The sequence below is a fragment of the Meles meles genome, chromosome 4 (assembly GCF_922984935.1).
Source record: "Meles meles chromosome 4, mMelMel3.1 paternal haplotype, whole genome shotgun sequence".
In the NCBI taxonomy this organism is placed as follows: Eukaryota; Metazoa; Chordata; class Mammalia; order Carnivora; family Mustelidae; genus Meles; species Meles meles.
Window position 1 is genome coordinate 54,158,140 of NC_060069.1, and position 27,275 is coordinate 54,185,414.

General features: G+C 40.2%; 1 protein-coding gene across 1 annotated transcript in view; it reads left to right on the forward strand.

Annotated features, from left to right (window-relative positions):
- Positions 1–27,275, forward strand: part of EHHADH (enoyl-CoA hydratase and 3-hydroxyacyl CoA dehydrogenase) — a 50,071-nt gene that overhangs the window by 13,324 nt on the left and 9,472 nt on the right. The window contains exons 4-6 of the mRNA XM_046003052.1: positions 2,992–3,103; positions 11,823–11,927; positions 26,305–26,646. Of these exons, the coding sequence (XP_045859008.1) occupies positions 2,992–3,103; positions 11,823–11,927; positions 26,305–26,646 (559 nt within the window). The remainder of the gene's footprint in view (positions 1–2,991; positions 3,104–11,822; positions 11,928–26,304; positions 26,647–27,275) is intronic.

Genomic DNA, 27,275 nt, shown 5'->3' on the forward strand with positions numbered 1-27,275 from the left:
TATTTAAAGATTTAAAGATTTAATTTATTTATTTGACAGAGAGAGACACAGCAAGAGAGGAGATAAGCAGGGGGGAGTAGGAGAGGGAGAACCAGGCTTCCTGCTGAGCAGGGAGCCCGAAGTGGGACTCAATCCCAGGACCCTGGGATCATGACTGAGCTGAAGGCAGATGCTGAATGACTGAGCCACTCAAGTGCCCCTATAAGTAACATAATTTTCTAATGATAATGATAATACTGATCATTGTAATAGACTAGAAAATACAGGAAACTGTAAAGATGTAAACTAAAATCACCCATAAACTGACAGTACAGAAATAACTACTATTAGCATTCTATTTTGTTTTCTTCTGGTTTTTTCCTACCTAGTATTTTTTTCTTACACCTTTTTTTTCTTTGCTATCTTTTAAAAAAAATATTTATTCTAGAGAGAAAGAGAGTACATGTGTTCATTTGTGTGCATAAGTTGGGGGTGGGGGGAGAGGAAGACAATCTTCAGGCAGACTCCCACTGAGCTCAGAGCCCTGCTCAGGCTCCATCTCATGACCCATGACATCATGACCTGAGCCGAAACCAAGATTCAGTCACTTAACCAGACCCTTAACCAACAGAGCCACTCAGGTACCCTAAATTACCTTCATTTTCAAAAGCTAGTTTTGCCAGGTATAGAGCTGTTGTTTGACAGGTTTTTACCTGAAAGTAGGTTTTTACCTGAAAGTAAAAACACTGAAATGCTTTGAATACGTCATCCCATTGCCTCTTGGCCTCTGTGGTTTCTGATGAGAAATTTGCTGTTACTCTTATTGTAAATAGTCCTTAAAACTATCATTTTAAATGGCTACATAATTTTGTCTTATAGCTATACCATAATTTATTTATTTCATTAGGGCATTTTAATTTTTATAAAGGCTTATGAATAAAGACGTATATCCTAAGTGCTCCTTTTTCTGTGTCCCTCTTGATGTGCCTTCTGCACACTGAGTGCAGATATAAGTTGTGAGCAATAAGTCATCCGGGGATGGGGATGAATAGTGGTGGAAAAAATCCTGACTGACTGTTAGGAAAGCCTTGTGTGAGAGAGGCTCAGATATTTATTTTGGAGCTGTGGGCGTTACAATGTGGGCAAATGACAGTCTGCATTAAAGTGCTTTCCTCTTCCCATCCTGAACCTAGAAGATGACTAACAGAGCTCTAGCCTTTTTTTTTAAACAGAGGGAGAGCATGTGTGCAGGGGTGGGGGGTGTCAGAGTTGGCAGAGGATGGTGGAAGGCAGGCAGTGCAGACAGACGGAAAGGGAAAGAGAGAATCTCAAGCAGGCTCCACACCTAGCATGAGCCCAATTCAGGCTTGATCTTAGAACCCTGAGACCATGACCTGAACTGAAATCAAGAGCCAGACACTTATCCAACAGAGGCACCCAGATGCCCCACGCTTTACCCACTTTTAAATAGCCAGGAGAGGCATGTGATAAAGAACTCAAGCTCACTCTCTTGTCTGGACTGAGGTTGTTGCCTGATTATTTTTCTGCAATAGCTTTATTGAGATATAATTCAAATACCATGTAATGCACTCATTTAAAGTGTACAACTGAATGGTGTATTGGCATATTCACAGAGTTGTGTAACCATTACCACAGTTGATTTTAGAACATTTTATTATTCCAAAAAGAAAATTCATACTCTTTAGGAGTAACCTACCATCTACCCTCTCCCCCAGTCCTTGACAACCACTAATCTTTCTGTCTGTATGGGTTTTCCCATTCTAGACATTTCATATAAATGGAATCATACAGCTTGTTGTCTTTTATGACTTGCTTCTATCACTTAGCATAATGTTTTCAAGGTTCACCCATGCTGTAGCCTGTATCAGTACTTCATTCCTTTCTATAGCCTAATAATATTCCCTTGTATGGCTATACCACATTTTCTTTTTCCATTCATCCATTGATGGACATTTGATTGTTTCCATTTTCTTGGCATTTTTGAATAATGGTGCTATGAAAATTTGTGTTTTGTTTTTTTTTTTGTTTTGTTTTGTTTTTGGTGGGCATTTTCTTTTCTCTTGTGCACATACCCAGGAGTGGAATTGCTGGGTCATATGGAGACTCTATGTTTAACATTTGAGGAACTGCCAAATTGTTTTCCAAAGTATACCATTTTTTATTGCCACTAACAATATATGAAGGTTTTGTATTCTCTACCTCCTAACACTTGTTACTGTCTGTCTTTTTTTTTTTTTTAAAGATTTTATTTATTTATTTGACAGAGAGAGATCACAAGTAGGCAGAGAGGCAGGCAGAGAGAGAGGAGGAAGCAGGCTCCCCGCGGAGCAGAGAGCCCGATGTGGGGCTCGATCCCAGGACCCTGAGATCATGACCTGAGCCGAAGGCAGCGGCTTAATCCACTGAGCCACCCAGGCGCCTGTCTGTCTTTTTATTATAGTCATCCTACTGGATATGAATTTGTAGCTTTGATTTGCATTTTCCGATAGCTAATGATATTGAACATCTCTTCATGTGCTTATTGGCCCATTTATATCTCTTCTTTGGAGAAATGTCTATGCAGAGCCTTTGCCCCTTTTTAACTGGATTGTCTTTTTATTATTGAGTTGAAAAGTTCTTTATGTATTCTACATATATGATTAGCAAATATTCTCTCCTATTCTGTGGGTTGTCTTTTTTAATTTCTTGGCTGCCTCACTCTTGTAGGGCTCCATAAAACTGTTTCTGGAGAATATCATTTTTGTTGGCCCAAACAGCTCATAAATGGAGTCAGAGAAAAAATGTGTAAGAAGTTAGAGATGTGTTTCAGCATGAAGCACAGCTTTGTTTATGCTGTTAATTAAGTAGAGTGTGGAATAATTTTCCCTGTAGAATATTTGCTGAATATTATGAAACGGTGTTTTCAAGAGTGTGGGAAATCCAGGGGAGTGGTTGTCTTGATTTTACAGGTCATCTCATTCTTATGATCTTCATGTCTTCAAACTTTGGTAGGCTCAAATTGGCTTCCCAGAAGTCACATTAGGAATCCTTCCTGGTGCAAGAGGAACTCAGCTTCTCCCCAGACTCATTGGAGTTCCTGCTGCACTTGACTTAATTACCTCAGGTCAGTACAAACCCTGCCAACAACCGTCTAGAGCAATGTGAGGAACTGAATGAGAATGTAGAGAAATTCTAGATTGACCATTCCCTACTCATGTAATCTTAAGAGGATACTTCAACTTCTTTGACAATCAATTTTCTCATCTGTAAAATGGAAAGAGTACCTTCCCTGAGAGCTTCTCAGACATTACCATGAAGACCACATGTTTGTGCCTTCTAAATGAAAGTGTGTACAAAGCACCAATTATATAGTTCAAGTGTCCACACACAGACACTGGTATTCATATAAGGTGCATTATATTCAGACTCAATTTAGAAATTGTAATATAAATAAAAATTAAAACCAGAATTGTCACAGAAGGATTTCGTGTGTCAGTGTGGAAAAGACTGAATTTTTCCTTTCACGAGTATTAAGATTTTAGCTACAAATAAATATTGTTCTCTTTCACTAGGGAATGTGAACAGTATAACACTATAACACTACAAACAACGTTTAAACACCCTAGGTTTACCAAATACTGTTGAGACTTTTAAAGAGATTTCCAATTGAGGTAAGGTTGGAAGAAAGAGTCATGTTTTGGTTGACAATATTTCTTCAGGTCAGGAATTTGGGACCAGCTTAGTTCGATTCCAGCTCAGGGTTTCTCATGAAGTTGTAGTCAAGACATTGACTGGAGCTGTAGTCACCTGAAAACTTGAGTGGGGCTGAAGGATCTACTTCCGAGGGGGCTCTTTCACATGGATAGCTAGTAGATGCTGACTGTTGGCAGGAGGCTTCATTTCTTCTCTACGTGGACCTCCCCCTACAGCTGCCTGAGTGTCTTCACAACATGGGGGGTGGCTTCCTCTGGAGTCAGTGATCCAAGACAGAACAAGACAAAACCTGTGATGTCTTATGACCTAGCTTTGGAGTCATGCACCATCTTTTCTGATTGATAATGTATATACGTAACAGATATATAATATACATGTATAGATCTATACATGAGATATATATAATATATATGTATACATAATGTACATATGATATTGCTTATAGAGGTCTTCCCTATTCAACATGGGAGGGGCTTGAACACCAAGAGGCGAAACTCACTGGGAGTCACTTTGGAGGCTAGCTACCACACCGTATACTCACACATATGCCTACCTATGACGTAAGTCACGTAAATAGTAGGTTAGATGGAGATAAGTGCCAAAGAGAAACATGAAACAGAAAATGGGGATATACAATGTTAGGATAGAGGGGTAATATTTTAATATAAAATGTTAGGGATGGAGGGGTTAAAAAGGCTTTCCTATAAAATGATATCTGGGTGAAGACCTGAAAGAGGTGAGGAGGCTTATTATGCCAATATCTGGAGGAAAGTATTCCACATGGAGAAAATAGTAAACACAAAGCTCAGGAGGCAGTAGTACGCTTGGAAGTGTCAAAGAACAGCAAGAAGGTTGATATAGCTGGAGTGAATAAGCTGGAGTGAGTAAGGGGAAGAGACATAGGAGATGAAGTGGCATCATATAGGGCTTTGAAGATGATGGAATGGGACTTTGGCTATTCTTCTGAATGAGGCAGAAAACATTGGAGTGTTGTGAGCAGGGGAGTCACAAGCTCTCATTTATGTTTTTTAAAAGATCACTCTGGCTGTTAAAAATACATTAACTGGAGGTAAGAGCAGACATAGGAAGGCTGATTAGCAACCTGCTCCAAGGGTGAGATGAGGAGAGCTGAGACCTGAGTGGGTAGCCATGTAAATGGTGAGACATAATCAAATTCTGCCCATGTTAGGAGGGGAGAGCTAGCAGGATTTTGTGACCCATCAGAAGCGAGAGGTGCAAGAAAGAGGAGACGGAGTGATTCTGGTGGCCTGAGCAGCTGAAAGGATGGTGCCATTATTGAGACGGGGATTGTTGCTGGCGGTGTATGTTGTAAGGAGAAATCACAAGAATTTACTTTGGGACATGTTAAGTCTGAGAGGACTGTGGGACATCCAAGTGGAGATGTCAAGTAGGCAGTTGGACAAACTGGCTGGGGTTTAGGAGAGAGGTCTTCTGATCTCCTCTCGGCCTCCATTTTCTTATCAGTAACAATACCACACGGTTGCTTTAAAGAATAATAAAATTACAGGACTTGCTTCTGGTAGAGTACCTGCCACATAGAAACATTTAATGAACAGCAACTCTGACAGGCCAAATAATGCCACCACCACCACCAGAGAGGTCCATGTCCTCATCCCCAGGACCGCTGAATATGTTACCTCACATTCAAAAGGGTCTTTGTAGATGTGAATAACTTAAGAATCCTGAGAAGAGAGATTATTCTGGATTTTTCAGGTGGGCCCAATTCCTCACAAGAATCCTTAGAAGAGGGAGGCAGGAGGTCAGAGAGGAGAGAAGATGTTGCCAGCTGGCTCTGAAGATGGAAGAAGTGGTCACAAGCCAAGCGATGCAGGCAGCCTCTGGAGGCAGGGAAAGACTGTGCAAAGGATTCTCCCTTAGAGCCCCCAGACAGTTTTGCTGACTTATTTCAGACTTCCGAACTAAGCTAAGCTAAGAAATGTGTGTTGTTTTAAGCTGCTACGTTTGTGGGAATTTGTAGAGGACTGTTAGTCTTTGGTTTGGAATTTTTTTTTCTAACTGAGTATGCTTAAAAAAAATTGTTATTGAAAGTCGAAGATCCCCTGCTGCTGTTAATGTTGAAAAAAACCCACCAACTTGGTAGGCACTGTGCCCATAGGAAGTTAATAAGTAAACAGATTTAGATTAAATTAATGAGTAAATAGCTAACATTTTTGGATCTTCTGGAAACCGTTAGAGAGCTAATTCTGAAAAGTGGAGCAATTAGGACAACCACCATTGCTTTTCCACACTTCCCTTAAAAGGCTACCTGAAAACAGCGGAATCTTTCCCAGTAACCACAAAAGAGAGGCTTTAGCCCACTCTGATTCGTTGCTTGGTGTTCTTTGTCCAATCAAATGACAAGGATACAGTGCCCTGCTCTTCTGCTTTCTCTTTTTAGGGTTTGTCCTCCTTGTTCACTGAACAGCATAGAAAGTCTCTGCTCTGTTCTCGTAGAGCTTTGCTCCAGCCCCTGAATATCTTTATGGCCATTCCCAGGACAGGGGTCCTCTCAGGCTCTAGACTTCGAGGAGATACTTCTTAGCACCAGAATAGTCAGGGGGATGTTGTAAGTGGCATCCTTATCCTACCTGCTTTTCAGGTGGGTTGAGTTCAGGTGAGTTTTCTCCGTATTTGAACAAGATATGGAGGGTAAATTTTAGTAGCCGGAGCTCCCAAGCAGCAATAATATATATCAGCAAATATAATTCAGGGACCCGAACCCATAGACAAACAAAAAAAACTTAACACTGAACCCCAAACCTCTGAAAATACTCCGTGGTGTTAGAAGACTGAAACATTAATGTGAAACAGATGAAAGAAAATGAAAATCTTAGAAAATAATCTAACTTAGAAAATACTGCATTTGTTCAATAAGAACCCCCTGTCTAAAATCAAAACAGTAGGCCAAATAACTTCTTTTCGAAGCAATGGAAAGAGGACTTGATCAGACAGACAACTCAGGAAGTGCAAGATAAATAGAGATCCATTTCTGAAATTCAGAATTTAACATAAAAATAGAGAAGGTATGTATTCAAGGTCTCTGCTTTGAATAAACAAGAGTTCCCAAAGCATGAAGCAAAAAGATGAGAAGTGGTAACCTAAGGAAAAAATAGAAAAAACTCTTCAGATATGAAATGGAGCCAGAGGTCACATTTCAGCAAGGTCACCATTTTCTTGGAAAAAATGATGAGATATCAATTGCCTGATGTATTTTTGGTAAAGATTTTAAACTTTCAGGAAATGGAATCCTTGAGCTCCCAAAAGATAAAAACAAAACAAAAGATTACTTTCAAAATAACTACAATCACTCCAGCCACAAATAAACGTTAACTATAGGGAACATTGGTGTACTATCCTAGTACCCAAGGCTCCGAGGCAGTGCTGGTGTGTATCAAATCAGATCATACGCAATACTAGTACATGACTGTTGCGTACGCTTGTCATTTTTTTTTTTTAAGATTGATTTATTTGTCAGCGAGTGAGCGAGAGAGATCACAAGTAGGCAGAGAGGCAGGCAGAGGCAGAGAGAGGCAGAAAGAGAGGCTGCCCACTGAGAAGGGAGCCTGATGCGGGACTCAGTCCCAGGACTCTGGGATCATGACCTGAGCTGAAGGCAGCCGCTTAAGCGACTGAGCCACCCAGGCATCCTGTACGCTTGTCATATTTTATTATTCTTACATTATTATCATTTTATTGTATTTTTTAACTATTTTATTTATTTATTTGAGAGAGAGAGGGATCACAAGTAGGCAGAGAGTCAGGCAGAGAGAGGGGGAAGCAGGCTCCCTGCTGAGCAGAGAGCACAATGTGGGGCTCAATCCCAGGATCCTGAGATCATGACCTGAGCTGAAGGCAGAGGCTTAACCCACTGAGACACCCAGGCACCCCCATTTTAAAGACTGTATAGAATCCTAGGATGTAGAATCCTAGTCTAAGATTCCATACAGTCTTTAAAACAATAAGCCTATTCTAAGATTCTATACAATCTCTAAAATGGTAATCTATATCAGAAATTCTGAAAGTGGGGTCCGGGGACTCCGGGGAATGCCTAAGACCATTGGGGGCGGTTCATAAAGTCAGAGCTACTTTCATAACAATTGGACATGACTTAACTTTTCCACTCTTATTCCCTCACACATGTATAATAGAACTTTCCAGAGGTGTTTGTAAGCCATGTGATGTCAGAACAAATGGAATGCAGAGCATATATGAGAACCCAGCTGTCTTCTATTAAGCCAGACATGAAAGAAATTTGCAAAAATGTAAAACAATGACACTCTTCTCACTGGACTTAAAATTTTGAAAATATAATTATTTTGCATTAAAATGTATTCACATTAATGTTAACATTAACATTTATCCTTGTTATTGTTTTTTTACGATTTTATTTACTTGACAGAGAGAGAGAAAGCACAAGTAGGGGGAGAGAGAGAGGTGAAGCAGATTCCCCGCTGAGCGGGGAGCCTGATGCGAGGTTCGACCCCAGGACCCTGGGATCATGACCTGAGCTGAAGGCAGATGCTTAACCAACTGTGCCACCCAGGTGCCCTATCCTTATTATTTTAAAGTGATTTAATGAAGAAACATTTTGAAAGTTTTCAGTTTTAATGTCTAATACAGTAAATATTGATAGAAACAATCCACATAAACAAAGGTTTTTTGGAGTCGTCCATTATCTTTAGGAGTCCTAAGCTTAAAAAGTTTGGGAACTGCTAATTGAAATCCATTATTTTTTTTTTCTGACACAGAAACCACCATACAAAACTGTGTGTACATGATCCAAATTAGAAAATAGTATGAGTCTATGTGTGTAAAAAATGCTGCTTTTTTTCTTTTAAATCTGGGGAGGTGTTATAAATCTGTACAGAGTATGAAAGGGTAGCTAGAAAACTAAAAGTATTAAATTTCTTGCTTTTCAATGAATTAAATTAGAAATTGTCTTAAGTTACAATGGTATGGTAAGAACACTTTTAAGAATGTACAGTATGTTAACTATCTAATGTAAAATTCATAAGAGCGTGCTTACAATCCAACATACTACAGAATTCAAAGCACGTAAGCCGTTCATTCTGCAAAAGATCAAATAGAAAGGAAGTAAAGCAAATAAAATAGGGGGGGGAATTATGATAGTGTGAAATGAGTCTGTAAAGTCTAAGGTTTACAAAAATTGAAGCATGGGGGGGATTATTGAGGAATCTTGTGTCTCTGTTAAGAGACACATTAAGCCTCAAAGGCAAGCATACCTTCGGGGAAATCAGGAAGAAATCTGGCTTCTTTGACAAAAATGAAGTGAACAAGGATTGCCTTTTCCAAAGCACTGCTGCTTATAGAAATACCACTATTTTTAACTTGATGAAGAGAGGAAGTACGAGCAGTAAGGATATGATGAATTTTGATTTGCATAGAAAAGGTCACAGTGAATTAGAAGAAAACTAACATTAGAATCATATACCTATCTTTTTAAATTGTACAATTTTAGGGGGAACCTTAAAAATGACATTGGAAATGATTCCATGTAGAAAAAGATTTTCTAAAGATTGGAAAAGAAGCGGGGTGCCTGGGTGGCTCAGTGGATTAAGCCGCTGCCTTCGGCTCAGGTCATGATCTCAGGGTCCTGGGATCGAGCCCCACATCGGGCTCTCTGCTCCGCAGGGAGCCTGCTTCCTCCTCTCTCTCTGCCTACTTGTGATCTCTCTCTCTGTCAAATAAATAAATAAAATCTTTAAAAAAAAAAAAAAGATTGGAAAAGAAGCCATGAAGAACATTGGAAACAATCAAGATTCCCCACTTTGGAGAAGAGAAGTCTTAGCTTCAGTTACCCTGGGTCTCCTTATGGTAGCTCTTGGCAAGGCTGTCATTAAAGTCCCTTGGACCCTGGTTGTTGTCTACACTGAGGGCAGCAAGAGAAAAAGCAAGTTTAAGTTTGAGCCTGAATATTTGGGTTGTACATACAGAGCTGGGTCTTTAGGCCCTCAAAACAGAATCAAAGTCTCCAGAATCTCCCTGACTTTGTAAGAACAGTCGTGCTACACTTCCACTTGTGTGAAATCCAGGCTGAAAGCAATCATTACAGCTGAAGAAATTTGCACCATCTGGCTAGCTCACAGTACCTACACACTTGCCCCAAAGAGCCTTTTTGTACTCAGGTTTCCATTTTCCATTTTGTCTGCCATTGGTGCCCTTAACCTGGGCAGGCTGATTCACTCAGCCCTTACCCAAGTGTTGTTTTTTTGTTTTGTTTTTTTAGGGTCTCCACTTTGGACTCCCTTGGGAAGTTAAGAATGAGTCAGGGAAACATTAAAAAAGGCTTACTAAATATAGCCTAAGCTGATATCTAGAATTGTAACACCAACAATGGAGTTAACACTTTATTTTTTTAAAAGATTTTTAATTTATTCATTTGAGAGAGAGACAGAGAAAGGGAGGGAGAGGCAGAGGGAGAAGGAGAAGCAGAGTCCTTGCCAAGCTGGGAACCTGACATGGGGCTCGATCCCGGGACCTGGAAATTATGACCCAAGCCAAAGGCAGCCGCCCAACCATCTGAGCTACTCAGGCATCGCCCCCCGCCACTCCCCTGCCCCAATGACCTTACACACAGGAGACTTGACACCTGCAGCCACTCATCCACTCCTCACCCCAGGAGGAAATCAGGGAGGCTGTTTTCAAAGGCACTTCTAGAAAATCGCCTAAATAATGTTGCAGAGTGGCCCCTGCCGGAAATCACTGAACTGTCTATCTGATCAAGAAAACCCATTTGTGGGGCGCCTGGGTGGCTCAGTGGGTTGAGCCGCTGCCTTCGGCTCGGGTCATGATCTCAGGGTCCTGGGATCGAGTCCCACATCGGGCTCTCTGCTTGGCAGGGAGCCTGCTTCCTCCTCTCTCTCTCTCTGCCTGCCTCTCTGTCTACTTGTGATCTCTCTCTGTCAAATAAATAAATAAAATCTTTAAAAAAAAAAAAAGAAGGAAAAGCATTTGTAACTCTCTGAAGCACTGCTAAGAACCCAGAATGGAGGGTTTGTCTCAAAGATGATATCTACTAACGCTGTATGAACAGCAAGGACTGTGGCATTTTTGCCCTCAAGACGGATTTGATGATCAGTTTCCACAAGGCAAGATGGTACTGGCAAGAAAGCAAGTAAGGTGTTACTGTCTCCTTTCTTCTGACCCTGTGATAAGGGGTCCTCATATCCCTTAACCTGCCACTTCAGAATATTCAGATTAAATTACATATTTATACCTGGTGAAGAACTCAGGACTCTGCTGGACAGTAGATGCTCCTGGTACCACCACCATCAGACACTAGATGTCGCTAGCTGCTGCGTAGTGTCCTCACTGTAGGCTAATACCCCACTGCCTAGCACTGCTTTCACCAAACTTGGGGTCATGGGCCACACACTACCTGAATGGATCTGAAGGAACAATTGTCTGATCACTTCTGCTTCCCTTTTAGCTGCTGTAGTAAAAGGCAGGGCTCTAAAACTCACATTATAGCAACTCCACAAAGTTGCTGGGTAGGCAAAAAAATGACAGAAGTCCACCCCATTTAGCCCATGTGATTTTGATTATAACATAAACAGTACCAACCTAATAATTTCCCTGTTTACCCAACTATATTCATGTTTCAGGACTTTTTTTTTTTTTTGTAATCAATGTTGGTATGTATGTCGGTGTGTATCGGTGTAAGAGAGTACGGCTGCTTTGCCGCTGTTACCATATTATTATTCTCAAAATCAATCATTTCTTCTTTAGAGATGTATAGTTTACAAAGTACTTGTATAGTGATTTATGGAATATAAAGAAAATGTATTATTCTCATTTGATACTCAGAATTACTGATGTAAGCATAATTATTCCCATTTGCCTAGAGGGAAGGGGGGTTCCCGTACAGTTCTTCACCATCACACAAACAGCAGTAGAAGGCAGAGCTGAAGTTTGAATTAAGTTTTCTGGTTACCTATACAGTGACCTTTCTACTGTAAAAGTCAGTGTGTTGTTTATTTATTTCATTTAATAACAGATGTTTGTACCTAGGACGGATAACCTTCCTACTAGAAAGAGTCATGCTTTTGCTTTAACCTCACATTGTTCTTTGTATTGTTTTGTTTTAGGAAGACATGTTTCAGCAGTTGAAGCACTCAAGCTGGGTATTCTAGACAAAATCGTGAACTCAGACCCGGTTGAGGAAGCAATCGAATTAGTCCAGAAAATTTCTGGTAAGAATATAATGAAAATAGCACAAGATTGGAAGGAAGCTAAGCTTTCATTTTTTAAAAAAAATTTTTGTTAATTATTTTTATTAACATATAATGTATTATTTGTCCCAGGGGTGCAGGTCTGTGAATCGTCAAGCTTACAAAATGCACAGCACTCACCATAGCACATACCCTCCCCAATGTCCATAACCCAACCACCCTCTCCCTCCCCCAGCAACCCTCAGTTTGTTTTGTGAGATTAAGAGTCTCTTATGGTTTGTCTCCCTCCCAATCCCATCTTGTTGCATTTTTTCTTTCCCTGCCCCCCAAACCCCCGACCTGCCTCTCAAATTCCTCGTATCAGGGAGATCATATGATAATTATCTTTCTCTGATTGAGTTATTTCGTCCAGTATAATACCCTCTAGTTCCATCCACGTTGTTGAGAATGGCAAGATTCCATTTCTTTTGATGGCTGCATAGTATGCCATTGTGTGTGTGTGTGTGTGTATCACATCTTCTTTATCCATTCATCTGTTGATGGACATATAGGTTCTTTCCATAGTTTGGCCATTGTGGAAATTGCTGCTATAAACATTCCAGTGCACATGCCCCTTCAGATCACTATATTTGTATCTTTAGGATAAATACCCAGTAGTGTAATTCCTGGGTTGTAGGGTAGCTCTATTTTCAGATTTTTTGAAGAACCTCCATGCTGTTTTCCAGAGTGGTTGCACCAGCTTGCATTCCCACCAACAGTGTAGGAGGGTTCCCCTTTCTCCACATCCTCGCCAGCATCTGTCATTTCCTGACTTGTTAATTTTAGCCATTCTGACTGGTATGAGGTGGTATCTCATTGTGGTTTTGATTTGTATTTTCCTGATGCCGAGTGATGTTGAGCACTTTTTCATGTGTCTTTTGGCCATCTGGATGTCTTCTTTGCAGAAATGTCTGTTCATGTCCTCTGCCCATTTCTTGATTGGATTATTTGTTCTTTGGGTGTTAAGTTTGATAAGTTCTTTATAGATTTTGGATACTAGCCCTTTATCTGATATGTCATTTGTGAATATCTTCTCCCATTCTGTTAGTTCTCTTTTGGTTTTGTTGACTATTTCCTTTGCTGTGCAGAAGCTTTTGATCTTGATGAAGTCCCAGTAGTTCATTTTTGCCCTTGCTTCCCTTGCCTTTGTTGACGTTTCTAGGAAGAAGTTGCAGCAGCTGAAGTCGAAGAGGTTGCTGCCTGTGTTCTCCTCAAGGATTTTGATGGATTCCTTTCTCACATTGAGGTCTTTCATCCATTTTGAGTCTATTTTTCGTGTCTGGTATAGGGAAATGGTCCAGTTTCATTCTTCTGCATGAGGCTGTCCGATTTTCCCAACCTGATTTGTTGAAGAAACTGTCTTTTTTCCATTGGACATTCTTTCCTGCTTTGTCGAATATTAGTTGACTATAGAGTTGAGGATCTATTTCTGGGCTCTCTGTTCTGTTCCATTGATCTATGCGTCTGTTTTTGTGCCAGTACCATACTGTCTTGATGGTTACAGCTTTGTAATAGAGCTTGAAGTCTGGAATTGTGATGCCACCAACTTTGGCTTTCTTTTTCAACATTCCTCTGGTAAGCTTTCATTTTAATGAGGGATTCCTTAAATATCTTATGGTACATCCATGTGATAGAATATGATAGAGGTTTAAAATGAATAGGAAACTCTACATATTGATATGTTATGAATGCTCTGTCAAATTGTATTATTAGGTGAAAAATACTACACATCGGGGCCCTGTGTGGCTCATTTGGTTAAGTGTCTGCCTTCGGCTCAGGTCTTGATCCTGGATCAAGCATTGGGCTCTCTGCTCAGCGGGAAGTCTGCTTCTCCCTCTAACTCTCCCCCATCTTTCTCTCTCTCTCTCATAAAAATAAATAAAAATTTTTTAAAAACCCTATACATTATTGCGTATGGTGGTTCACCATTTATGCAAAAAGGAAAGGGGAATGGGACTGAATGTCTATATGGGGAGAGTATACATATGTAACTGTTCATCTACACATGAGATATTTCTGTAAAGATTCACAAGAAATGATTAATAGTTGCCTCTAGGAATGGGGTTGGTCAGCCAGAGAAGCTGTTGGAAGAAGACTTTTCATTGTTTACACTTTTCATTATTTACCCTTTTGTACTTTTTGAATTTGTATTGAAATAATATATTTTCTGTAAGATACATAATAAAAATGAAAACAAGCAGGGCACCTGCGTGGCTCAGTCATTAAGCCTCTGCCTTTGGCTCAGGTCATGATCCGGGTCCTGGGATCGAGCCCCACATCAGGCTCCTGCTCAGCGGGAATCCTGCTTCTCCCTCTCTCACTCCCCCTGCGTGTGTTCCTGATCTAGCTGTCTCTCTCTCTCTCTGTTAAATAAATGAATAAAATCTTAGAGAGAAAGAGAAGGAGAGGAAGGAAGAAAGGGAGGAAGGAAACAAGCAAACAAACATTTCAGCAAATAGAAACAAGCCTACCAGGATGCCTGGGTGGCTCAGTTGGTTGAACATCCAGCTCTTGGTTTCGGCTCAGGTCATGATCTCAGGGTTGGGAGATCAGGTTGTACTCTCAGCAGGGAGTCTGCTTGAAGATTCTCTCCCTCTGTCCCTCACCCTACTCTCTCTCAAATAAAAAAATAAATCTTGAAAAAAAAAAAAAAAGAAAGAAGCCTCTCTAATTTGCTGCAATGAAACCATAGTTAGGTCTCAGCGAGCTATCTTTTCTTTCTCTGGCTGGTTTCTCACTTTGTGGATTCATGGCATTCCTTCAAGAGTTCTTGGGACTGGCGCTCCTAGAGTTTTCCCTTTTTCTTTTTTTCAGCTATTCCTTTTCACTTTATGGAGATTGGCAGCAAGATGGAGAGGGTTAAAGAGTGCTGAAAAAAATAATTGGGAGCAGGGTTGGGTCACAGTTAGAGCTGTGTGTTCATCTTTCTGCTTGGTGGTAGGCAATGGCTCAGTGTCATTCAAAGGCATTCTTTTGAAAAAGTCATTCTTTTGTGGACCCTGGCAGGGACCAAACACTTCCCTGAAATAATCTTTCCTTTTGTGGCTCTAGCCAGTTGCGGTTTCAATGCAACTGTAAAAGCTTGAACTGGAGAGGCCAGGGACTGTGGGGCGAAAATCCTGGTGACTCATAAAGAGAATTAGCAAGTCTTTGCCCAAAAAGGAATGAGTCTCCTGGTATCTTTCTCTGACTTCCATACAATTGTCTCCAATTTTTTGTCATCAATTTCATCGTACCTCCCGGGAGGCTTTACTGTCGTGTTAGAAGTCACTAGGTTGGCTGACAGCAAAGGCTATTTGCGTTTGGAGATGCGTACACGAGTTTTTGGTTTGGGCCTTGTGATAGACCCATGTCTAACATCGACACCCACAGTTTAGTTTGTAAAGAACTAGGTCTCAACAGGAAGTTCTTTCCCTTAACTGATTTCCCCAGATCAAGATCTGAGAATTCAGTAAATAAAAGAGATAGATGAGGATTGTAGTCTAGTAAATTGTAAATGGTCTGTTTTAATTTTTAAAATTTGACTTTAAAAATAATCTTGAAATGAGAAAACTAAACTTTAAGTTGACTTTTTTTTATTTATAAAATTTATAAAATGGCTTACTTGGTCTCAGCAACATTGCACAGTTTGTCCACTTGGTGGCATCCAAATATTGAGGAGGAATTATCTGCCTTTTTTGGGGGGGAATCCTCTGCTTTAAAATTTGGTGGTTTACCTGTTAACAGTAGGGAAATGATTTTGGGCTTTGGATAATTATGTATAACTATTTTAAATCATAATTATGAAGACTATACAGAAATGTGTAAAATTGTGTATAAAAATGTCTAAAATATAAATTTACATAGATTCTATAATTATAGCTGTATAGAGAATGAATATAGCCAAAAATTTAAAGGAAATATGCAAAAATGAAAATAAGATTTTTTTTCAAGAAATTTCATAGTAATCTTTGCTTCTGTTTTCATTTCTTCAAGCTTTATTGGGGTATAATTTACACACAATAAAATCCACCTATTTCAAGTGTAGAGTTTGAAGAATTTTTGTAATTGTTTATAGTTGTGTAACTACTGTCACAATTAATATATAGTTCTATTACCCTAAAAAAAGATATTTTCATGCCTCTTTCCAACAGATTCTCTTCTCTTCCCCTTGGCCACAGATAACCACTGACCTACTTTCTGTTACTATAGTTTTGTTTTTTTAGAATTTCATATAGTTGGAATCACAATATAGCATGTACCTTTTGTGTCTGACTCCTTTTACTTAGCATAATGTCTTTGAAAATGATCCATGTTGTTCCATGTAATAATATTTCATTGTTTTTTATTACTTAATAGTATTCCCATAGTATGGATATCTTTGTTAAATATTGGAAACAACTCAAAAATCTAATTTTAGGGGCTTGTTTACATAAAAGATGGTAGATCACAACCCCATTCAGCCATTAAAACTTCCATATTTTAAAAAAATTTTTTTTGGTTTTTTTTTTTCAAAGATTTCGTTTATTTATTTGACAGAGAAAGAGGGATCACAAGTAGGCAGAGAGGCAGGCAGAGAGAGAGGGGGAAGCAGACTCCCCACTGAGCAGAGAGCCTGATGCGGGGCGTGATCCCAGGACCCTGGGATCGTGACCTGAGCTGAAGGCAGAGGCTTTAACCCACTGAGCCACCCAGGGGCCCCTAAAACTTCCATTTTTTAAAGAAAGTTGAAGAATGTGGGAAAATGCTTACATGTAATATTATAGAAAACAACCAGATAGGAAATTGCACAATTGTATGTGTCTTCATATGAATTATGTATGTCTTCATATTTGCATAAGGAAATAAACTAACAAATTTTTGTCAATTGTTGTATTGGGTGGCACATAATGAAGACTTAATTCTTTTTTAAAGATTTTATTTATTTATTTGACAGATCACAAGTAGGCAGAGAGGCAGGAAGAGAGAGAGGGGAGGAAGTAGTCTCCCCACTGAGTGGAGAGCCCAACCGGGGCTTGATCCCAGGATCATGACCCAAGCCGAAGGCAGAGACTTTAACCCACTGAGCCACCCAGATACTCCAAGACTTAATTTTTATAAAAAATTATTTATCTTGGGGTGCCTCGGTGACTCAGTTGGTTAAGCTTCTGACTCTTGATTTCAGCTCGGGTCACGATCTCAGGGTTGTGTGATTGAGAGTTCCAAGGAGGGCTCCAAGCTCAATGGGGAGCCTGCTTCTTTCTCTCTCTCCCTCTCCCTCTGCCTGTCCCCCTGTACACATACTTGTGTATGTAAAGAAATATTATTGCATATTTTTAAAGAAATAAATGTTTTTTAAAATGTTTATTGGGGCTCCTGCCTTCAACTCAGGTCATGATCCCAGGGTCCTGGGATCAAGCCCCGCATCGGGCTCTCTGCTCAGTGGGGAGTCTGCTTCCCCCTCTCTCTCTGCTGCCTCTCTGCCTACTTGTGATCTCTCTCTGTCAAATAAATAAATTAAATCTTTAAAAAATATATAATAGTTTAAAAAAATGTGTATCTTTTCCTAATATCTGAGTCATTAAATTTACCCAAAGGAAAAAGTGATGTCTGGCCAGTGTGGAAGAGGGGCAGTCTGTAGAACTGGGCTCGGGACCAAAGTCAGGAGACCTAGATTATAGTTTCGACCTTCTATAGACCTTTCAAATCAGCTTTTTGGGCTTTATCAAGAAAAGGAAAAGACTCCGTAAAATCAGTCGGTTTTAAACCCTGTTCGGAGACCCAACAGGCTATAGGGGTTGGGCTCATTTTTTGTTCTTGCTACAACCTGGACAGCTCCACTATGTCTCTTTTGGGGGTTAAGTCTTGGAATCCCAATGGGAGACTCTGGGAATTTTACCGTTTGGTTTTACTTATTTATTTTTCTTAGGGAGAGAAGGAGAGACTACATGAGGCTGGGGGCAGAGAGGGGCAGAGGGAGTGAGAGAACCTCAAACAAGCTCTACTCCCTACTCAGCTCAGAGCCTGAGGAGGGGCTCACTCTTATGACCCTAAGATCATGACCTGAGCCGAAATCAAGAGTCGAACACTTAACTGACTGAGCTACCCAGGCGCCCCGTTGTTGCTTTTAAAATGAGTTCCACTATTTGGAATTCTATGATTCCTTGGTGTTGCTTTTTAATAAGGAAATACCAGAGAAACAAGGTAGGGAAATAGTGCAGCTCAACAAAGGGCTATCTCATAGAATCATATGTACGTTTGCCATTTATTATCTTACAAAATGCATAGCGTAGGCAGATTTACTTATCTTGCCTTTCATTTTCATTGTGCTTTTCCTTTCTGTTTGTTCCGGACTTTCCTTCCCTTCTCCTCCCTCTCCTCTCTAGTCTTTATTTGCTTTTAAATATAGCTATTAGTATGTGGTTATTTGCCAGAACAAAAATGATGGATTGACTTGAAGGAGAAGCTCCATAAAAATCTTTTTTAAATATATATTTACATTTTATAATGGATATTTGTGAGTATACTAAAAACCACTGAACGGTAAACTTTAAAATGGTGACTTTTATGGTCTGAATTATACCTCAACTTTTAAAAAGAATTTACTTATTAATTTTAAAGAGAGTGTGTGTGTGTGAGTGGGGGCAGAGGGAGAGGGAGAGAGAATCCTCAAGCGGACTCCCCACTGAGCACAGAGCCCAGCTTGGCCTGAACTGAAATCAAGAGTCAGCCACCTAACCAACTGAGCCAACCCAGTACCCCTGTACTTCGATTTTTTAAATACATGTAAAATCTGGGTTCTCCTTTCCCATTTGTAAAAATACTCCATTAATTAAGCCTATTCCCACCCCATTCCTATGTCTGACCTCCAACCCTCCATCAACTTCTTCAGCTGACATGTTGACTTAAAAATAATAATAAGGTTATATATATATATATATATATATATACATATATGTGTGTGTGTATAAAACATAATAATAACAAGGGAAAGATTAAGGAACTTATTTAGTTTCCACATCCAATAGGAAAGGAGAGAAGGAAAGGAATTTCTAATAGTCAGTGTTGTAATCAGCAGTTTGGAACCAGTTAGGGTAGAAGAGGGTTATAGGAAGTTAGCATGTATCTAAAAATATGACTTGGGGGGGCATCTGGGTGGTTCAATCCATTGAGCATCCAACTCTTGACTCTTGATCTCAGCTCAAGTCTTGGTTTCAGGGTTATGAGTTCAACCCCCATGTAATATATATCACGTATATGTATTCATGGGAAGATTTGGGAAGTAGCTGCCATTTTCTCTACAATTTAACATGCATCCCAGAGAGGAAAGTTGACTGTGAAAGTTAATTAGCGTCATGCATCTTAATGCTCTTGTTATATGAAGCTCCTCAGACTACCGCAATGCAATGGATTTAGCTGAGCAATTTAGAATTACTTGGTCAAACCAGATTGCTTTGGCTAAACTGGGGAGGAGAGGGTTCTGTAAAATGCTATTTATTTGCACTTGAATTTGGCCAGCAGCCTGTTTATTCCCAAACTGAGTAAGAACTCCCCATTCCCACGTGCATGTTCCTGGCATGAAGTTGAAAGCGTGTGCTGTTATCCAAAGAGGGGCACAGGAGACATCCAGCTGGGGGCCTCGACTCAGAACCTAATGCCGTTTTTGTCCCTGTGATGAACACCGGTTCTGTTACTCTTACGGTACCATATTAGCCATTTTTAGTGATTCTAATTCTGCCTACAGACTTTGGTCTGTATGTTCATTTTGATTTTGTGACTTTAAACAAATCTTAATGGTAACATCGTCTTTCTTTCCATTTTATCTTTGGCTTTTTATAATTTATTTTTGCTCTCTGTGAACCTTTATACACACATTTCACAAGAACAGAGTGACCTTGCCCCCAGAGAAGGCCTAAGCGCATGTCTAAATTGAGCTGCCTTTTTTTGTAATACCCGAGTTCTGTGGATGACCTCCTGCAAGACTGAAAAAGTACAGTTGTCCTGTCTGTCCTTTGCAGAGCTTCTCTGACAAACACAGCTTACTTACTGTTTATCGGAATTGGAGAAGAGACCGTCCTCCATGTCTTAGGTAACCATTTCTGTAAATTGCATGTCGTGCCTCTCTTTAAACTAGGCAGAGAAAATCTCTTCCTGTCAGTTTCCCAGAAAGAGGGGAAAATAATCTCCTCCTTTTCTTCCTTTAAGAAGGTGATTCACCACTTCTTTCTTTTTTTTTTTTTAAATCAAAACTTGAATAGTTGCCTGCCTTACAATACCTCAAAGAATTAAGAAAAAAATGTGAATGGGTCAAGGAAAAAATTCAATAAGCATACTTGAATGACTAATTAGTTCCCCTTTTCATTTTCCTGGGCAGCAAACACCGGTGCTGACCTGCCCATACCTGGCTCTCTTATTATGTGGCTACAGCTGAGTGAATTTAAAACCACCAAGACGTTAAAACAACCCAGTGTGTAAGAAACACACATTGAAAACACCATACCCGTAGACCCAAAGGGGAAATTCTGAATATATTTTGTTCTAATAGAACAGATTTGTAAGGTAATAGCATCCTTTATAGCCGCGGCAGCAAAGAGAGAGGAAATTGAGCAGAAGCATCTGTATTTGCGCCCAGATCCCAGCTCTCCAGCAGATGGGCTCAGGTTGGCCCTGGACTGGTCTGGACAGGTGCCATGGGGAGTTCCCAGAATGCCCTGCAGTCCCAGAGGTTCTGAGTATCCCCAGGATAAAAGCATTATCCTGATCAGCAATAATTACTGCAATAATTATTACTGCACACCATTAAGCAGGCTTTCCTTTTTTCTTTTCTCTCTCTCTCTCTCTTTTTGTTTTCTTCCTTCCCTCTTCAGTGTCTGGCCCAGGACGAAGTTTGCCAGGAGCTGCAGCTGTCCTCGACTCATGCGCTGACCTAATGCTCTGCTCTTACACTTTCTAGAAGCTATGTCTCAAAATCGCGTGTTGAAGTCTCAAAAATACTCGTGTGTAGGCCCCACCCTGAAATATTCTGAGCTGGGTCTACAGTGGGGCCCGCGCATCTGAACTTTTGAATTCCTTGGATAACGCTGATGTGTACTATGGTGTTGACATTCTGTCCTAACCAGATGGGAATTCTGGTAGTGTCACAAGGACAGAGACCCAGCTCTAGATGTGCCCCGTCCCGGCACAAACTGCCCCAGCTGCCTGTTCATGCCACAGTGCTGGAGCTTCAGTCCCCTTTCCTCATGCACTTTGTCCTCCACATACTTGTTCCCTCTCACCTCAGCCCCCCGCTGACCACTCCTGTCTTCCCTTTTGGACCATCAGGAAATTAAATCAGCTGTAGGCCCTGGAAAGGTCTCCGTCCTTCTCTGCTGAACTTGTCTTCCTAGAAATTGAGGATCAGGCTAAGACACTGGATAACTGAGCCAGTCATTGGAAACCTGTTGGGTAGAGTTCATATCTTTCCAACTCTAGCAGGGCAAACAGGGACCATATAGCTAACCATTGTGTTCCCCCCCCCTTTCCTGTTCTCAACATCATATGGGAAAGAATTAATTTAAAAATCCATGATTTTTTATTCTACTTAGTCATCAGGCATTAAGGAAATATTGTTGCCTCCTAGGTTAAAAAAAGTTTGAGATTGTGCAGTGCCTCAAAGATAAATTTACGTGTGTACGTGATTCAATCCAAACCTTACTCAGTCTCCCTTACATACGTGGTAACACACCAATGCCAGACAGGTTCATGTGCACATGCCTTTTTATACTGAAATTACTTTATATCCTCTGGTGGGTTTTCTGTCTAATTAACTGAGGTGTACATTTTTGATGTAATGGTGTATTCTTGAAGAGATGGTAGCACTTTAAAAAAAAAAAAAACAGTTTCTGGGGCACCTGGGTGGCTCAGTGTGGTTAAGCCTCTGCCTTTGGCTCAGATCATGATCTCAGGGTCCTGGGATCGAGCCCCACATTGGGCTCTCTGCTCAGCAGGGAGCCTACTTCCCCTTCTCTCTCTGCCTGCCTCTCTGCCTGCTTGTGATCTCTCTCTCTCTCTGTCAAATAAATAAATAAATAATCTTTTTTAAAAAACAGTTTCTGGCATAGGTAGACAGCAGTTTTGGTAATATAATGCTCCACGTTCATTCTTTTTATTTGAAGATCTGATAATGCGTTTATTATAATGCAACTGACAAGAGTTTATTATATTGCAGTTGACAAGAGAATTTGGTTATTTCTGTGAAATACATCTTAAAATTATGACTGATAACATTCCACCAGGCCATAACAGATTTTTAGGAATTTTATCTAAGTATATTCTAAAGAAAGTTTAACATCGTGTCTTATTTGATACATTTCTCATACACATTTATCCTCTGATGCAAACCTTAGAATCATCATTCTGTTGAAAAAAAGAATCATTCTGTTGAGTTATTTTTGCTTTTATTACTATTATTTTTTGAAGTAGGCTCCACCCCTGATGTTGGGCTCAAACTTACAACCCTGAGATCAAGAGTCACGTGCTCTACCAACTAAGCAGCTAGGCACTCCTGTTGAGTAATTTTTTAAAAAATATAGAACCAAAAAAAATATATAGAACCGCAAGTGTTCTGATTAGAAATTCATATATAATATGTTTATATATATAATGTTTATATTTTTATGTTTTAAAATATTTATATCCAGGAACATGGAGTCTCTCTCTTTTTAGAGACTTTATATGTTCTCCAATAAAATGGTATAGTTATCTTCTTAAAGGTCTTATACATTTCTTGATAAATTCATTTGTAGGTATTTTTAAAAACAGTTTTAATGAGGCATAATTCAGTTCACTGTATAGAGTTGCACAGCCATCCCCATGAGTCAATTTTAAGACTTGTTACCACCCCCAAAATTTCCCTCATATTGTGTTGCAGCTTTATCCCACTACCATCCCTGGCCTTAGCCAACCACTAAATCTTTCTGTCTCCATGTTTGCCTTTTCTGAACATTTACCACGAACAGCATCATATCATATATAATCTTCTGATCTGGCTTCTTTTCAGGTTGCATAATGTTTCTGAGGTTCATTTGAATTGTAGCATGCTTCGGCAATTTGCCAATAATATTTTTATTGCTGAACAGTATTGTGCATAGCCATACCACATTTTCTTTATCCCTTCATCAGTTGATGAGCTGGTATGAATAATACTGTTATGGATATTTGTATACAAGATTTATGGGGTCACGTGTCTTCATTTCTCTTAGGTAGATTCCTTGGAGTGAAATGGCTGGGTTAACCAATAAGCTTATCCTTTTAAGGAACTGCCTCACTGTTTTCCAAAGTAGCTGTACTGTTCTGTTTCAGATTTTCACAAACAATGACTGAGGATTCTGGTTACTCCACATCATCACCAACACCTCGTGGTGATGTCTTTTTGGTAATAGTCATTCTAGTGGGTGTGTCTTCATTTTCTCTAGCTACACAACAAATTACTCCCAAATTTAACTGCTTAAAATCAAACCTTTATTACCTGGCAGTCTCTGTGGGTCAGGAATAGAGGTGGGGTGAACTAGGTTCTCTGGTTGTGGATTCCACACAAGATTGCTTTCAAGGTGTTTTCTGTGGCTCTTCCCACCTCAAGGCTTGACTGAGGGATGATCTGCTTCCAACCTGATTCAAGTTGTTCGTAGGATTCGACTCCATGTGGTCTGTTGGGCTGAGGGCCTTAGCTCCTCACTGGCTGTTGGCTGAAGGAGGTCTTCTTTGGTTCTTTCCCACGTGGGCTTCACCAAAGGGCCACTCACACATGGTAGCTGGCTTCCACCAGAATGAATGAGTGAGAGAGCAAGAGAGGGTGAACAAGAGGAACCCAAAGTCTTTTTGTAACTTAATCTCAGAAATGACACCCTATGGGCGCCTGGGTGGCTCAGTGGGTTAAAGCCTCTGCTTTTGGCTCAGGTCATGATCCCAGGGTCCTGGGATCGAGCCCCACGTCGGGCTGTCTGCTCAAGCCTGCTTCCTCCTCTCTCTCTGCCTGCCTTTCTGCCTGCTTGTGATCTCTGTCTGTCAAATAAATAAATAAATAAATCTTTAAAAATAAAAAAAGAAAAGAAATGACACCTTATTACTTAGAGACAATCTACCACATTCACCATGGTTTTTTTTTTTTTTTAATCAGTGTGATTTTTATTTGCATTTCTTTAATGACTAATGCTATTGAACACCTTTTCACATATGTATTAGCCATTCCTATGTCCTCTTTGGTGAAATAGCCACTCAAGTTTTGCCCATTTAAAAAACTGAGTTATTTGCCTTCTTACTATTGAGTCAAAAGAATTCTTCCCATACTCTGGATACAAATACTTCCTTAGATATTTGATTTACAAATTGTATTGGTTTTCTATTGCTTTGTTAACAAATAACTGCAAGTTTAGCAGTTTAAATGACACAATGTTATTATCTTATAGATCAATAGGTCAGAAGTCTGCTGGGTGGGCCTCACTGACCTATAAAGCAGGTATCTGAAGTCATACTCCTTTTGGAGGCTCTAGGGGAGAATCTGTTTCCTGCTCACTCAGGTTGTTGGCACGACTCAGTATCTTATGTTGTGGGAACAAGCTCCTCATGTTCTTGCTGGTTCTAAGTCAAGGGAATGGCCCAGAGACCACTGAATTCCTTGATTCTTGGCCCCCTTCTTGCATCATGAAAGCCGTATCATCACCAACAGGTCACATCTTTGCCATGTTGTGTCTCTGACGCTTCCTCATCATCAATGTCTTTTTCACCATAACTGGCAAAGGGTCTCCTCTTTTAAGGACTCATACGATTAGGTTGGGAACATCTAGACAATAAAGGATAATCCCCACACCTCAGGTTCTTTACCAATAATTGTATCTGTAGAGTCCCTTTGCCATGTAAGGTTATATACTCATAGGTTCTAGGGATCAGGAAGTAGACATTGGGCATGTGCAGCACACCCTGCCTACCATACAAATATTTTCTCCCAGTCTGTGGTTTATCATTTCATTTTCATGATTACTATTCTTTGAAGTACAGAGTCTTGAATTTTGATGACTTCCAGCTTATTGATTTTTTTCTTTCATGAATCATACTAAGAATACTTTGTCTAACCCAGGGTCATGAAGATTTTCCCTGTGTTCTCTTCTAGAAATTTTTATAGTTTTAGCTCTTTAATTTAGATTTATGTTCCACCTTGAGTGAATTTTTATATATGGTTCTAGGTAAGGATCTAATTTCTTCTTTCTTTCTTTCTTTTGCATATAGCTATCCAGTTATTTCTTCTTTCTTTCTTTTGCATATAGCTATCCAGTTATTTCAGCACCATTTATTGGAAAAATTCCCCTTGCATTGAATTGTTTTGACACCTGTGCTGAAAATCAGTTGGCTCTGTCAGGATTTATTTCCGAACTCTCAATTCTTTTCCACTGATATGTATGTCTCCTTTTGTATGAAGAGAACACTGCCTTCTTTTCTAGGTCTTATAAGTGTTTGTTACTATTAGGAATGGAATTGAGATTAGTTTGAATCTAAAATATTCTTTTTCAGTGATTCATAATTCATTGCTTATGCACCACACCCAGTGCTCCATGCAATATGTGTCCTCCACCGCCAGCTCACCCACCCCGCCCCCGGCCAGAACCCTTCGTTTGTTTCTCAGAGTCCACAGTCTCTCATGGTTTGTCTCCCCCACCGATTTCCCCCAACTCCCTTCTCCCCTCCATCTCCCAATGTCCTCCGAGTTATTCCTTATGCTCCACAAGTAAGTGAAACCATATGATACTTGACTCTCTCTGCTTGACTTATTTCACTCAGCATAATCTCCTCCAGTCCCATCCATGTTGATACAAACGTTGGGTATTCATCCTTTCCGATGGAGGCATAATACTCCATAGTATATATGGACCATATCTTCTTTATCCATTCATCTGTTGAAGGGCATCTTGGTTCTTTCCACAGTTTGGCGACTGTGGCCATTGCTGCTATAAACATTGGGGTACAGATGGCCCTTCTTTTCACTACATCTGTATCTTTGGGGTAAATACCCAGTAGTGCAGTTGCAGGGTCATTCTTAATTCAGAAATATTTTCCTTAAACTCACTGAGAGTTTAAAATTTAATCTATTATAGCACTGTCTTGACTTTGGAACAGAAGGAAAATGAAACTTATATGCCTACGTGAGATAACTTGAAAATTGCATTGAATCTGCTAAATTCTATCTTACCGGACTAAAGTACATTAGATATTTTGATGTTAGTGCTACAGTAAATAGCTTGATGGAGAGTATTTATTTAATTTTGTACTTTGAATTGGAACAGGTTGCTATTATTATTATTATTACATACTCCTTTTCCCTTTGTATAAGTAACATTTCCAAAGATCCCATTTTCTTTCTCCTTCCTTCCAGATCAGCCTCTGGAATCCCGTAGACTCTGCAACAAGCCAATTCAAAGCTTCCCCAACATGGACAGCATTTTCAGTGAAGCCCTTCTGAAGATGCGGAAGCAGCATCCTGGGTGCCTTTCTCAGGAGACCTGTGTCCGTGCAATCCAGGCTGCCGTCCAGTATCCCTATGAAGTGGGCATCAAGAAGGAGGAGGAGCTGTTCATGTACCTTCAGAAATCAGGGCAGGCTAGAGCCCTGCAATATGTTTTCTTTGCGGAGAGGAATGCCAATAAGTGGTCAACCCCCTCGGGAGCATCCTGGAAAACAGCAACAGCACAGCCCATCTCCTCAGTTGGCGTCGTCGGTAAGAACGTGGTGGGGTTAAAGTCATTCTCCAAATCAGCACATACGAAATCCTGCTGTTTGCTTAGGGCCGCCAGGTACCGGGCTCTGTACGAAACACTTTACTTGTGTGGCTAACTTGTTTTTCACCCCAGCCCGGGAATGATCTTCGTTTTACATGTGAGGCCTAGAGACACCAACCTCCTCACCAGGGAGCTAAACACAAGTGGTGTGAGGGTCTGACACTAGGTCTGTCTGACTCTAGACTCTGGGTATTTTCTTTTCTTTACTTATCGCCTCCTCTCCCCTGCATGAATCTCTTGCTCCTGGATCTCCCAGCAATGATTATTATTTGTACCACGTTTCCAAGTACGGTTTGTCACTCTTGTAGCTAGGTGTTTGGAATGAAGGCTCTACCTTCTTGGTGCCTGGATTCATTCACTTCCCATTCGACCCTATTGACCTCAAATCTCTCTGCATCCTGAAACAATGACGTCCCTGCTTTTTCCCTCTGGGATTTTCCCAAACAAAATGTCTTCTTTCCTCAGAAGCTAGCCCTCTGATTAGCTTTTTTGATCTACTTTCCCAAGCTTCCCTTGTTCTTAGTATCAACCCAAGAATGGTCTTTGGTGGATTTTAAACCCCATGAAA